Raw genomic sequence first — 16,752 nt, forward strand, 5'->3', positions numbered from 1 at the left:
TTCAATATGAAACTGTTACCGATATCTTTTAAAACTGGAATGCATATCATACTTATTCACAAAGTTTTTTTTATATCGCACATCTGTATTAATACCTTGTAATTTTATTACAGAAAAAAAAGAAATAAAAATTAACATGATAAGCGTTATTAATGTTGATTCCTTTAAAAGTATGTTATGTCATACTATTCTTTTAGTATTTATGTAGACATGGTATGACTTCAGTACATAATCCCATGTTGATATGCAAAAATAGATGAGTGATGAACAAATAGGAACAAACTCACAGGAATCATAATAATAGATAATTTTCTTTACAGATTTCTAACAAGGCCTGATTATACTATTCTTTTAGTATTTATGTAGACATGGTATGACTTCAGTACATAACCCCGTGTTGATATGCAAAAATAGATGAGTGATGAACAAATAGGAACAAACTCACAGGAATCATAATAATAGATAATTTTCTTTACAGATTTCTAACAAGGCCTGATTATGGGAACTTCGTATGTTATTAAGGTGTAGGTAATTTCTTTTTTACTGAATAAATGTGCATGAATTTAAAAAGAAATGATCATTTTTCACGGTCATATTTTTAATTCGTAATATGTTTCAGAAATATCACACGTGTATGTATGTGTACTTCATTAGAATAATTCGAAAAAATTATATAGGTTATATTATTAATGAAAAGCATACATATCAATTATACGTTTATGATGTGTAAAATATATATGCAGAGTATTTACATGGGCATACCTAAATGATCATTATAATTCAAACTTCATATGTAAATAAAAGAGTATAAATAGTAAATACTCATTGATTTTCTAAAATGCAAATTCGATAATATGGATATCTTATTTATTATCCCTAATGAAAACTCGATTTATTTCAGAGATTAGACGGATCTAAACGTTCTGATAGCTGAAGCAGACCAGGATTACTGGATCGTCGTTTGCCAATCCCACATCTTCAGCATAAGACAATTCGTAGCGCATCTGACTTCTATCGTTTATGTTTCTGACATGACATGTGATAAAGAAACACGTTCGTGCTTGTCTTTACATGTACTCGTGCTCATGATATTTGTTTTTTTTTGACATTACCTTTTGTTCAAGAAAATAGCAGGTGCCTTATTTTACTCGTCTTTAGGAAACTTCTACGTGTCCGCAATTACCTGTGTTCAAGAGACATGAACATTTCTGCAATTTCCTGTGTTCAGTAAACTTGTACGTGTACGTCATTGCCTGTGGGCAAAAAATCGTCCTTGTATGCCAAATACTTTGCTAAATAAACATGTACAAAAATCTGAAAAGAACCACATCATATTAAAATTATCACAGTAATAAGCATTTCTCACTAAATCAGTTACAAAAAAGTCATAAAGAAGTAAAATGCAGGTTAGACTGTACCCCTTATGTTTTAACTGCAAGAGCAAAGCATAAACAGATTACTTACAAAGCATGGCAATACAGAGAACTAATGTTAATTAGTGATTATGCCATAAAAAATCTGGTTTCCGTCTCTTTCTGGGTCGTAGAATTCTACGAGTAGAATTGATGGTTGTTTCTGTCGCTTCGGTTTCAGTACGTCTTGTCTTGTTCTTTGTAGTATTGGCATCGTTTTAAAAATGTTGGTAGTAACATTTATGAAAAAGGTATGAATTTTCAAAATAACATTATAAATAACCATTAAACAATAATGTATTCGTTTAAGTTGATGTAAAGTTATTAAGAAGTGGCCGACTTAACCTGTAAAAAAAAAATGAAAAAAAAAATAGAATTTCAAAGTTCTACCGGAAGAAAGGGTGGGGGTAGGGGGATACTTAAATTTCTTTTTATAGTTCTATAGACTTGAAACCGAGTAAATCTTGTTCTTTTGATCTCCACAATGCTTTTGTTTTGTTTGATATCAAACGCATGATCCCTCTGTGATTTCTTTTCTTTTTACAATGTTTCATATTCATACTACAGATATTGTGCTGGATATACATTATGTAATTGAAAAAAAACCAAAATATGACTTGATAAGATCTGTTGTATTCTTGCCACAAATAATAAGCATATTGCATAATAAAAGCAAGATAAGTAATGTGCTGATAAGAGTCATAGCATACTAAGCAGGTGTGTTGTAATATTAAGCATATTACATAATTACAATCATGCAAGCCAAGTATAAATGTCCAAAGCAACTGATAAAACATTTACAACATTCATTTTTATCACCCATTTGATAATAATTCATTCTTTGCGTAAATATTTATTTAAAATAATAATACATATGAAAATTAGCGAATACTTTGCCAGTTACCACTTGAGACTGATTGTATTTTAGAATCACCTCACAAGTGAAAAAAAAATGTGTTTTATAAAAAAAGTTATTCATTTATATTTCTGACCACTGTTGCTTATAATTATTAATTTGAATCAATTTATTGTTTGTAATTCATAATTCTCACCAGAATATGGATAAAATAATGTTTAATATTGTTTTTTCTTTTACATAAAATAACTAGATGCTGTCAGTAGACAGTAATACCCGCACCATGTGTTTGCCCCTAAATAACACTGTTTTGTACCTTTTTAATTAAAAAAGAAGGCCACATGCAAGCTCCGGTAATACATTTAAAAATTATAATGTGCATAACTGAAGGATGAGATCCCTATACACATGAGCAGCACTTTATGTGCAATTTAGGGTTGAACTGTTTGCAGTGAATTTTCAGTTAATCAATAATCTTAATATTTCATGTCATAGAAAGTATAATGATCTATATGATTATTACAAAAAAACCGTAAAAATTAAATTATGCCCCGACCCCGTGGCGGTTGCCGGCTTTAGATTTGCTTCTGTATGCCTACATGTACATCATCGTGTGCACAGATTTAGAGAAAGGTGGGAGTGAGGGGTCCAGACCAATCCCTCCTACCCGTGAAAATTCATTTATATCAATAGTAAAATTACCCCAAAAAAACACTTTGGACCCCAATGCTCTTACAGACATGTAAACGCTGTAACCCATTGCGATCAATGTAAGGTAACATTATTTTGGAGGTAAATATTTAAATAAATTATTATATTTATACTTTATTGTTTATTTCAATAGGAAGTATACATTACAATATGCAGGTGTCCTGTACCACCTTAAAGCTGTTATTTACCTTATAAAATAGTGCAAGGGGTTTTGAAGAATAGGTCATAAAAATACATACATGTTACAAATAACTAATCTTTGTCTGAAGTTACGTACACAACAGAGGTCTGCAGGTCTCATTAGCGGGAACTAATTTTACCCAGCTCTTCGATTAGATGGATTTTGTGTGGTTATACATACATATATGTGTTTTCCATATGCATAAAAGGATTAGTTAAGATCAGGTAAAAGCATTCATTATTGTGCTTTAATTGGATTATAATTATGATCTGACCAATATAGGTAAGCATAATAGTCATGTAGTAGCAGTAGCACAATATAATAAGATGCCAGCATACATAAGTTTTACTTTCACTTTCTAAATATGATCTTCCTTTGACAGCATACCGTATCATCATCTTTTAATATTTAAATAAGCTTATCATCGTTATCTATCCTATCGCATTTGTAATGTTTCTGTCATTTTAATTGCAAAAGTTTTTTTTTTCATTTGTCAGACTTACACTATTGAGTTGACCCCATATTGACCCTGTATAAACAATTTCGTATAACATGTAAGTAAGTATAGAGACTTTTTATATGAGTTATAATAGGAAGGAAGGAGTACTGTGGAATCATTAGAATTCGTGGTGGCTCAATTTTCGTGGCATTCGTGGGAAGCCCTTCCCCACGAATTTACATCCTCAACGAAAAAAAAAATTAGAAAGAGTATTCCTTTTTACTGAATCTGAAAATTGACCCCCACGAATTTAAATGATTCCACAGTATTTCTTTCTTAATGTATTATAATGCATAAAATACAATACAGGCCATGACCTAATTGTACTGTTCTGACCCCATGAAACAGGAAAATACAAATACCTTCTAATGTCATTATGATGCATCAAATGGAGTAAAGTACATTAATGAATGACCACAAGGTATTGTCCTTAACCCCCCCCCCTCCCATCCCCCCTTCATGAAATAGGAAATGGTGATACTCTGTATATTTTGTTATCTTCTGAGATCCTTATCCCTAAACCATATAATTTATTCTTGCTCTTTGTGTAATTGTGCATCAAATTGTTTATAGGTTATGTCCACTTGGAGACACTCTGACATTCTAGAACTAGAAATAATAAGGTATTTTATCTTATTCATATGTAGTGTTTGATCCATGTGGGTAATTCCTAGCCTAATGATGACACTGCTTTGTTTAGGAAACTTTACAATTGCCCCAAATAGGCGAATACACATGCATATAACATTTTGTTTATAAATCTTAAAAATTGAATTAAGCAATTTCCAAAATGTTAAATGTGCATAAGGAGAGAAAAGCAATCAATAAATGATTTAAAATACTACTGTACACATGTAAGAATATATCAAGAAGACTGAATCTTTTGAACCAGGTTAGATTGGGGGAGGGGGTGGATGGGGAGTATAAACATTTGTAATTTTAATCACTCATTGTTATTAATTTTAACTTGTCATTGATGATCCTAACGTAGAAATATGACCTTAGGATCATATCTCAATAGATCATTTGTCAATTATGCAAGGTGTCATTTTTTTTAGAATAACATTATTTACCTGTTTATAAAAGTTTTTAGACACCTAAATTATATTTTGATTTTAATAGATATAATTTAATAGATATAGATATACTTTAAATAGATATATAATATATATTGTAGTCATAAACCTATTCCATTTGAAATTCTAGATACAGAGTAGGTTTACAGTCATTTGCATTCTGAATTATGAATCTGTTATAAAATATCTAACATTACATGTACATAATTGAATAAAGGTTTCTCTTTCCTGATCAAATTGTATTCACAGTGTCTTTGATTTCCTGAATTTCAATTACCCTGATAACGTGTTTCAGGTATTTATCATCCTCTTCTTCTGCTTATTTTCTGCTCCCCTGTTTCGAGGAATCCATGGATTGACACGTGAGCCTTGAGAAATAGGAAATGATTTGACTTGGCTTTAACAGTCCTGGGCTGGAAAAATCCCCTCTCCCCTATCGTTTGTCAGTGTTCTCATATTTAAAGCAACCTCTGCTGGATTAGTCTTCCTCCCAAGCTCCGCTCCAGTCTTTAATACATCGTTCAGATAATTGCGCCTGTGCTGTTTTAACCGAACTTGTTTCTTTTTTTCCCCCTTAAGAACCCATCCTCTTATGCTAGCACCCTTTTTGAACACTGTCAGATAGGGCTGTTGGCATGATGATCTGCTCTTCACATTCATGTATGTTACATTATTCTGCCCACCTTAGTTTAACTTTGTCAAATGTAGACATGTTTGAATTTTGATGAAAATCAAACGTGTCCCTCTCATAATACATATGTTCCTCAAATTCTTCAAAGGTGCAAACACTTTGTAAACAGTCTTTTTCGGAACAAGGGTAGCACTGAATAGGCTCTTTTACAGTACTTTGTTTGTATTCGTCCTTCCTGCTTTTCTACTGTCATGAAGTTGGAGAGTATTTGTAGCCCCGTTGTGGCCAAATAACAGTTGATGGGTGTAATCAACATCAACAACTGCTACCTGGCATCCAGCAACTCCTCAATTTGTATCTGTTACCATCTTTATGCCATCTGATACATACAATCTCATTTTCTTCCTAAGATTAGCAATTTTGGCATCGCAATATGATTTTCCTGCTTGCGCCTCACTTAAGTTGTATCTTTTAACAACGATTCCTGCAAATGTTACAAGAAAGTTACACACCTTATAGCAGTTTACAAAATAAAAACATCAAAGATTCAATGTAAATGCTATGATTCTCATAATATGTAACACATTTACAACATTTCCCATTCACCTGTTTTCTCAGATATGCTAGGAATTGATCCCCAGAGAAATCCATCGGATAACATCCAGCATTGTCAGATCTGATGTATCTCATTATTACGAGCGACAACGCATTAAAATTATTTCGAGGTACAAATTAAGGCACTATAAACGAAACACTGTTTATTGGCGATGAAAGTGTAGACTCGATATTGTTCACGAATTATACTTACATTGACGGTTTTCCCCTGCTACAAACTACTGGGTAAACAAGTGCATCACCAAGAATTAATGATGAAACTAAAATTATGAAAAGTTCACTCCATTTAGGCTGATAACCATGCTGAAATTAGCAGCCATTAAGCCAGTAGATGTTATCGGCCAATAAGGAAATTCATAAAAATACTGAGAGTACTCAAACAGATAATATATTTTACTCTACTTGACTTTGACCCGTGCGTGCACGGGTTGACATTGCTTATGATACCGGACATTTACGGAAAAGATACATCGAGCTTTCAGCCTAAAATAATGATATTTATTTCACTAAACTCTGCTTAGTTTGAATAATCTAACTGTGTCTCGGGACAGGCCTCCTTAACAGTTAAAATGCCTCCGATATACCGGTTATGTAGCAAAAAATTGTAGAATCGGTCAGAAACGATTTTGGAGAAAATTAATGAAGATACATTAAAAAGAGTAGTTAGATTTTTCATAACAAACCATTTTGAGGCTGTAAATACCTTTAAGCTAAAACTTTAGTTCATATTAACAAAGAATAAAACACTTTTTCACCAAAGTATTCTTGCTTCAAATTTAAAAACAACCATGTTGACTTTTGGAACTCTCGGGATTTTTCGTAATAAATGTTTCACCAATGAATTTTAGAGGTAAAAGTTCCTATCGCAAATTTTCTGTGAAGTTGCGGTTTGCCCGGTAGTATGCCAATCGGCTTTCTACTAAAAATACTACCCAACTTTCACAAACGTATCTTGTATTTGATCTGTATTGTAAACTGTAAATTGTAATGTAAAAGTTCTTAAAATCCATATGGTGAATTCAGGGGAAAGCTCAATTCGTTACACCCGCTCAAGTTTACGCTGAATTAAACCTCCAAAACGAAACAAAAGTTCAACAAGTTGTATTGAAGTTGATGAAATAACGGTACATGGTATTCCAATGAAAACCGATTCTCGGAGTTCCGAGATAACAACTTAATAAACGTGCGGAGATTCCAGCACGGACAGTCCGATATAATTCTGTGCACAAAATCGACACTAACGTGCGGAAATCCAACACAGCTTGCCCGATATCACACACACTCCACTAACGTGCGGGGTTCCAGCACAGTTAACCCAACATAACACTCTATGCTAATGTGCGGGGTTCCAACACAGTTAGACCAACTGTTCTCTTCTAGATGTTAAACCATTCTCTCTTACAATTATTTTTTTGACAGGCATTGCTTTTTTATGACAAAGGGATAGTAATGGCATGCCAGAAAAGTAATCATTCACACATATAGCTGTTACGATAATTTCACACTTCTGTTGTTCAACAATTATTTAATTTGCCTGGAGATTAAGTAAAGAAGATATCAATGACTAGTGTCAAGAGGATTAACATTTTGTCACATGAAAGCATCTCCGTTTGTTTGTTTGGTTATTTCCATTTTTTTGGTTACAAACTAAATTGCGTGATTGATTTGAGAGAAAAAAAAATTAAACTTAAGTTCTCATCGCAGCTTGTAAATTTTAAATTGAGAACCTGTTACATTAAAAGTTTAAAATCGAAGATTTCTAAAATTATCTATCACAATCTAGATTGTGATAGATAAGTTTAGAAATCTTTGATTTTAAACTTTTAATGTAACAAATGCACTGAGTTAGAGTTTTCTCCCGTATCTCCTTTGATGAACAGAATATATGACAAATTTTCAATAAAAATATACATGTATTTGTATTATCGTTTCTGAGTTTATCCATGCAAATGTGATATATATTGTAGAAACATAAACTAAAGAGCCTCCCGTGATTTAGCGTGAATGAAATGCGCATGCGCAATATTGTAAAATCTGAAGAATTCAGATGATTTCCAGATTTTTAAAAGGAATTTTCGTTGATTATTAATTAGCGAAGCTTGATTGAGAGAATATAAAAACAAATTGGTAATCTTCAAGTACCAGTGATGTTTAAAATATATAAAGAAAAAGAGAGTACTCCTCTGATTTCTCGGTATCAAAGTCCAAAAATACGAGTCTATTATTTTAATATATTAGTATAGATAATCGACATACTTTAATCAATATTAAGATGATAAATGCATCAGTAATTTTTAGAAGCATTGATAACTTTGGAGGCAGTAAACATTGCCTGGATTAGAAATATAAATGCGTCTTCTGATCAAAATAAACAAACCATTCGGAACCACCTGGTTGTACCCGTACAGCTCAAATGTGAGAACTGGAAATAATAGCCCCATTGGTCTCCTGCAATGCCCTGTAATTCGTTTGATGTACATTTTAAAATAAGAAAAGATAGCGGCCCACCATTTTCCACAATATCGTTGTGAAAAGAAAAAAATAACAAATTACAGTGAGCAAATGGACATATATATATGATAGAAGACCTCATACGTTTGTTATAAATGTATAAAAAAATTCTACTTAAAGCGTGTGTTTCAAAGTTCGTGTTATAAAAATCAAGTGGGATATAAACCCCTTCAATGAGCCTGAACTCCTTATCAACTCTTTTAGAAATAATCTCCTTTTAACCGGGTTTTCCAACGGAAAAATCCGATTATTAAAATCGTGGGCGGACGGCTGCAAAAAGTGTCCCCTCATTTCAAGATAGGAAGTTGTTCTTTTGCAGATCAGTTGTACATATATCAGAGGTCTTAAATTAGAGGTAGGCATATTGCTAGGATTAAGATTTCTGTTAATTTATGGAAAAAAATACCAGCTTTTGAACTTAGTCATTTTTGGACAAAATATGGCATATAGGGGACCCTCATTGTACGGATAACTCCCCCTACAGTTTTCCAGAAAAAGTTGTTACTTTGCAGATTAATTGAAATTATATTACAGGTGGGCATATTGCTAGGATTTAGATTTCTGTTAATTTATGAATAACATTAAAGCTTTTGAAATTAGTCATTTTTGACAAAATATTGCATAAAGGGTACCCTTATTCTAAGGATAACTCCTCCTTCAGTTTTCAAGATAAGTTTTTAGTTTTCAGATCAGTTGCACATATATTAGAGGTGTGCATATCGCTAGGATTTTGATTTCTGATAATTTATGGAAAAAAACCCGGCTTTTGAACTTAGTCATTTTTTGACAAAATATTGCATATAGGGTACCCTAATTGTACGGATAACTCCTCCTACAGTTTTCAAGACGAGTTGTTAATATGCAGTTGTACATACATAAGAGGTGTGCATATTGCTAGGTTTTTAATTTCTGATTATTTATGAAAAAATACTAGCTTTTGAACTTTGTCATTTTTTGGACAAAATATTGCATATATGGTACCCTCATTGTACGGATAACTCCTTCCATTTTCAAGATAAGAAGTTGTTCTTTTGCAGATCATTTGTACATAAATTAGAGGTGTGCATATTGCTAGGATTTTGATTTCTGATAATTTATGAAAAAAATATCAGCTTTTGAACTTAGTCATTTTTTGGCAAAAGTTTGCATATAGGGTACTCCAATTCACTGGATACGGTTGGTAGTGTTTATCAATTCAGGGTTGACATGAATTATGAATACAGTTTCATAAAAGAAATCCCGGTTTGCTGCCACATTGACAGCTTTTCACTATGTATTATATTTGATCAGTGTTTATTATATATTTAAGATTTACTATAGTCAGGTACTCTTCAGACAATTGCTTAAAGAGTAAAGTCTATTCATAATCACAAATACAACATTACAACATATGTTTAGAATATCGATGTATATATATTGCGTAGAAGAAAACAAAACTAACATAAAATGATTTGTTTTTCTTTTGTTTTCTTTATTAATTACGGAATGGCTTTGCAACACTAGCAACACTTGTACAGGTTTCTAAAAACCCACGTGTAGACCTGGTAATTTGTTCACGGTGCAATTGTAAAATCGAAGTAAAATAAAGTTTCACTAGCTGTGCATGAATTTTGTTAATCAAATATCGTTTTTACATGATAAATCTATATAAAATAAGATTTCTACACAAGAGCAACGTCATTTCCCTCCATATGTCGACGAGAGAAAGAACGTAACTGTTATCAATCAATATGTGGCCTTGGAAGTGTGTTTTTGTGTGTGTTGCTACGGATATGAAAGAACTGTATACCGCGATTTCTTTACACGTTCGGTATTTATAACTTGAAAATCAGCCAAACATTGAAAATTCAATTTCAAAGTCAGATATCTTGGATACATGTACGGGGTAACCCATTTCTATTCTTTTTTACAGCGGGGTCCTTTTTCTACGGGGGTTATTTCTCTTGATGTTTAACATGAAGAAAAATAACCGGTGGCTCTTTTTTCTTCAGAAAAATCCAATTATTCTAAAGCAAGAGGGGGGGGGGGGTAATTAATTGACGTCGAAAAATGACCCCTGGTCATTTTCCTACGTGGGTCATTATTGTTCTTTACACCGGCCGACCGTTCTATTACCAGAGCAACGAAAATCTTGAGATCTCAAGATCTTAAAAACAGTAAGTGATCAGGAAATGACACGTTTATGAATGATATACATTTGGCTGAATATTTGTTAAACAGGATTCGTTTTGTCAACCGCTTCAACGCGTCATTATAGAATTTTAATCTAAAGACACTATCCAAAAGTTAATGAGAATCTCTTTTTTGGGTAAATGATAACCGTGTTGTCTCCACTGTCCTATTTAAAAGAAAACGAATAAAAACGCAGTTGTTTTTTTTAACACAACATTGCTAACACATAACAAAGACAAACACGAATTGATTCGATTAAATTTTGTAAATGTTGATACAAAGGTACACGATAAATTCACACTCAATACATACAGTGTATGTGGTATAAATGAGATAATAAGAGAGTCATCACGCAACATACCTATATTCTTTCCAAAGATATCCTGAATACATATTTTTCTTAATTGCTTGATATTTATAAATACCTCAGGGTTCAAACGATCTTCATTAAAAAGTACCAATTTTTTTCAAAATTTCTCAGTCAAAACGCCCCTGTTAGCTTATCAGGTTCCAATACAATGCTTAAAAATGTGATGTCTACGGGGATTTTGTATTGCAGCGAGCCCTGATGATAATGTTGAAAAATTGCGCGATGTATTCCGAGAGTATTCAGAATGGAGAAAAGATGTACACATTCCCCATTTTAAATCTCCGTCAGGAATCTGTTTTCGTTTTTGTTCCTGTGGTTTTTTCAAAGTGAAAGATGATAATGTGTCAATGAAATTATCTTGGAAATCTCTTTCAACTATTTTAACTGGTATGTGTATAATTTATAAAAAAAATCGCCCAAATAGATATCTTGGGACAGACTTTAACAAATACATGTTCATAATCATTTCATGCATGTCTTCTATAATTATGCTATGCTATGGTTATCATTTTAATGATATGTTATACTTTTTTAATAACATGCTATGAAATTTGTATGCTGTGCTATGAATATTAAAAAATGAAAGGCTTAATGATACGATATGTTATGGTATGCAATGAAATTTGTATAAAAACCCGCAGTGTACAGAAGAGTTCAAAACATTTGAACTAAAATGATAAGAAGCTTAAATGTACCATACCATTTAAATATTGTTTTATTTGGTGTGGTTTACATAACGTTTTCCATGGGAATGTGTTATGAAAGGTTTGATTTTCTGTGCTGCACACCACAGGGGCCCTGGAAGTTAGTGTAAATATACATGCACATGCAATATATTTACAATAACTTCCAGGGCCCGTGGCACACCATGCATGTTCTGTTTTGAAACAGCTGATGATAGGCTTATTCAAAAATATACTTTTCTTGAAATTCTTATTTTATTTCTATTTAGAGTGTAATTAATTTTTGTAATTTCGGTTTCACTAATTGTTATGTTATTTACTGTATCAGATATAATTGGAGAACTCTCACGAGGAAGATATGGATTTTGATGACGGATTCAGCTCAGAGATACAACGTTTTACATTGACAGATATATGAATCAGAATGTGTCATGCTAAACTTGTTATTCACTGTTTGTAATTAAAATGTTGTATGATTGTCTTAAAAAATAAGTACACGATGACAAAGCAATGAAAACAAGTACATGCAGAGACAAATGTTCTTTTTATAGTATTATTATGATGTAAAATCAGGAAATCATTTTAAAATACTTCATATACTTTATTCATTGTTTTCTTACCTAACATTGTTCCAGTATATTGCATCAATCTTTGTTCAAATTAGGATGATTATGAAGTTGAAGACCTCATCAATGAAATTTTTGGATCTGAGGAAGCAGATGATGTTGATTTGGAGCCTGAGGAGGACTCATCAGAAGTAAATATTATGTGGAATGCCACAAGGTAACATATACTTGTATGATATGTAATTGAAATACATGTAGCATATATAATTTACATCAGGTTTAACATGTAGACCTTTGTATTGATCTGACAAAGCTTTATTAATGAAGTATTTGATTTGTCAACATATAGACCTACATTTGATTTAAAGACTAATAGATGCAACATTACAGCATGTCGGCATCCCTATTCACACAAAATGATAGAAAATCAAGTTATATGTTTACTAGTAGTAATCTTGCATTAGTTATTTTTAATCTACAATTATGATTGAAAAAGCATTCATGTGTATATCAACTAAGTTCATATCCTATCATAATCATATCTGAATATCATATCATTGCTGTTTATTACTTTATGTACATTTGAGATTGACAAATCGTTTCATAAGCATTTTGACGTCATGGAAAAGTTCATATAGAATTGAACGTTTTGCTATTCTATATAGGTTCATGTAAGGAAGCATATTTGTAAATGTAAATATAACAAAATATAAATTATATGATGCTTTCAAAGAATTCTATTTAATTTTAGTGAGGACATTAGTGATGAGCAGAAGCTTCTAAGAGATAGAAAATTCCTTGTCTGCGAGAGTGCCCTCCTTGATCTTATCAAAAGGTCAACATGTGTAGAGTGTGGGCAAGCAGTCAACCCAGATAGTGTGGTTGAAGGAGAAAAAGATTTCTGCTGGAATTAAGTACAAGTTTGTTTGCAATGTGAGTACATGTAGATTCTTGTTGCTATAAATAAAGGAAATCTTACTAGTAGATTTAAACCTATCTGTATTTATAAAATATGCAAACATACTTGACTCTAATGCCCCTTTCACATATTTGGTAAACAGTGGTAAAGAAAATGTGTAAAGCTATGTATGTGCAAAGCTATGTTGTTGTACAAGTTACATATCATATGATAATACATGTATAACTTTTTATAGCTTCAATTTACCATTGGGATTTTATCCATATAAATTTTTATAGTAAAGTAAGTTGGGTGACTTATTTTTGTACAATAAAGATAAGTTACAACTGCAAGCAGAGATAAATGAATGCAAAGTCAATGAAAACGATATTGAATTACAGAGATGTAAGACAACTGAATGAAAAGCAAGTTAATTGTTCATGTACATTGTATATTTAAATTTGCTAGGGTGGGCACCCAGGGAAATGGATTTCTACCCCATTCTATGGAGGACGTAGTTTTGTCCATCTGTTGTTGCAAATTATGGTTCTCCTGACAGGTGAGTTATTATATAAAAGACTTTTGGGTTGGTTTTTTCTTGGGGGGGGGGGAGAGGGAAGGGGGGGGGGGGGTATTCTAGATTCTGCATAGCTGTAAACTTTAATTAAAGCAGATACATATTGCTATTCATCCACACATTTTACCTTCTAATACTAATTGTCAGATAAAAGATGACTGTAATTATCATAATAGTTTGTTAATTAGGTATAGCTTTATTGTTCAAGGTGCCTCATGGGAGAAATTTTCTCTGGGAGCAAAGTTCATCAATCTTGCCGTAGGATCAACACGACAATTTTATAAGATGCAGCTCAAGTACAGGGTATGAACTGATTGATAAAGCAGATATGTTATAAGAATAAAATTAATAAGATAAAATGGCACCAAATTGATTGATAAATTGATTATAATGTGTCTAGTGTTTTCAGCACTTGTTTTCAAAGGTTAAACATACTTGTGATCCTCTGTTTGAAATTATTATGAATAGGTTGCCATAGAAGAAAGTATTGCTCGGCACATGGAGACAGTAAGAAAAGCTGTAGCTGGAGTGCCACTTAGTATGGCTGTTGATGTTCGTTACGATACACCGGGTATAAATGAAATAAACACTTAATTTAAATAGATAAATTGCAATATTTAAAGACATGAAATAAGTTTATCGTTTGACTAAAAACTGTGAAATTTTATGGTTTATCAATGGATTTATTCTGATTCAATCAAGTTTAATATTTATTATATTTCTGATTGAAAAAGATGAATTACATAAAATAATACACATTTTATATGCATGATAAGTGTATATATACATGTACTTATGCAAATTAAGTCACTACTGATAAAATTACTGTAATAAACAAATTTATTTTCAGGTAGATTGAATCAAGTACAGAAAGATATTTGCAAAAGTAATAATGTAAGATATTGATGGACATTTTATTACTTTATTTCAAAGGGTTTTCTGCCAACCGATCAAGTGGAGTATTTATGGACACCAACACACGAGCCATTTTGCAATTAGAGGTTGGGGATTCAAGAGAAGTTGGACGCCATAGCCCCAAAATGGAGAGACTTCTTATTGAGAGAGGGCTGCTATATTTAGTGCACCAGTCTCCCCTGATAGTCTGGGAAATTATATCTGATGCTAGCAGGAACATAATATCCCTCCTAAGTAAGATCGATGAATATGTTGTTTTCTGGATATATATAATTATATATATATATAAAATTTCATAAGTCCCAAAAAATTATGCCATTAATAGGGTTTGCGTATTGATAGGTTTGTGTTTCTTTAGATAACTCACAGAAACAGAACCATTTAAACATATCCACCATAGCCTTGAAATGTGGCATAAGGCAAAGAAGCTGGCAGTAACTCTGGCAGATATCACAAAGAAATCAGCCTGTCGACAGCTTTTGCCATGGATTCGACCAATTATAAACCATTTTTGGTGGAGTTGCAGTACATGTAAGGGCAGTGTTGACACTTTGTTGAAACGGTGGATGGCAATACTGCATCACATAAACAACAGACATATCTGGCCAGGTGGAAGGTAAAACTATTTGAGTCACTCATGCTTGTATGTTATGATTGCTAAACAGTATGTAATTTGTAAGTAAATGTAAATTTTCTTTTAAATACATTTGTTTACATGTATTTAGCTGTTAAATCTTATTATAATATGTTGAGAGAAATAAAAATTCAAGGTAGATATGCCATGTTAGGAACCTTTTCAAGATTTGATACACCTTATTTCTTATTACTCTTTAGATGCCGTCACCCTGAGGGTGTAACAGAGATTGAAAACAAGAAGTGGTTAGAAAGAGACTCAGAAGCTTTCAAGCAGCTCAGGTTAGTATCAAATTATGACCAGTTGTGTGTAGCTCTCAGCATATCAGGTCTCAGTAGCTCCACCCTTAGTGGGCTGGATCTAAGTTCAAATCCTACTTTAGAAAATACTTTTCTCCACCTGTTACTAATTTATATGAAATACTGGTTTCTGGATTGCTTTTAAGGAAGATGTTTATTATAGGGTATACATTTTGTTTACACGCAAATATGCTAATAAATATCAATCGTATTTTGTCTTTTAAAGTGCTAAATGTATTTTGCTTCCTTTCAGAAAAGTGGTCACCAACAGGGAATGGTGTGGTACCATGCAGTTTTATACCCACTGCAAGCAAACCTGGGCCATAGAAAAAATTTTCAGCCACACCTTTTTACATTACTGTCCCAAAGCCAACTCCTACAGTTATGATTCATACAGAATTAGGAACATCTTGGCTGTCATGGATCATAACAACCATCTAGGGAGAATGCCACAAGTAGGAGACGATGGTGACTCATATGCTCAGGCGCAAGTATCGAGGCGCACGAAGCAGTGGGTAGCATATGAGAGGAAAACCCCCAAAGACTTCAAGTATATACCAGGTAAAATTTAAATAATTTTTTCAAAAGTATCTTGGTAGGTGACCATTGTGTATATTATTTACATGTTCTTTCATCTACTATTGATAAAGCAGTTTTCTTTTACTATCAGATTTAATGGCTGCCTGCTTGCATAAGACATATGGAGTGCCGGAAAAAGCGTTTTCGAAGAGCAGAAAGTCTTTGGAATTGGATAAGGTTGCCAAAAACTTATCAGGAGACAAAAACCCAGGCTCTAGACTTTTATTGGCTGAAAATAAAAGCAGGAAAACCACCGGTGAGAATTTTAAGGACTTGATAATTAACTTTTCAACTATAAAAACCTTGTTTTAGAAAGCATATAAAGAGTATTTACTTCTATACTCTTGAAATCTGCGTTGCACTGTTTAACCTTCAATGATACATAAGCGGCTTCAGTTGGTTTATAATGACTGTAATATCAAAAGCTGAATTTTTTGCTACACCAAGTTGTTCTTGAAAATTCATGCACCAATATGGAAAATTCATGCATCAATGTGTGAAAATGACTTCTTTTTTCATAGTTCATTACACATTTTACAAAAATGAATACAGTAAACTTATCATTGC

General features: G+C 32.5%; 1 protein-coding gene across 1 annotated transcript; it reads left to right on the forward strand.

The window, feature by feature from the left end:
• Window positions 1-13,908: 13,908 nt before the first annotated feature.
• On the forward strand, window positions 13,909-16,497 carry LOC128169991 (uncharacterized; the record flags this gene model as incomplete). Its single annotated transcript, XM_052835994.1, has 7 exons — window positions 13,909-14,061; window positions 14,227-14,329; window positions 14,692-14,907; window positions 15,043-15,289; window positions 15,508-15,588; window positions 15,860-16,167; window positions 16,277-16,497. Coding segments are annotated over 7 exons (1,329 nt in total), but the record flags the coding sequence as incomplete, so codon positions are not given.
• Between the last annotated feature and the right edge of the window lie 255 nt (window positions 16,498-16,752).

The sequence above is a fragment of the Crassostrea angulata genome, unplaced genomic scaffold, assembly GCF_025612915.1.
Source record: "Crassostrea angulata isolate pt1a10 unplaced genomic scaffold, ASM2561291v2 HiC_scaffold_272, whole genome shotgun sequence".
Taxonomy (NCBI): domain Eukaryota; kingdom Metazoa; phylum Mollusca; class Bivalvia; order Ostreida; family Ostreidae; genus Magallana; species Magallana angulata.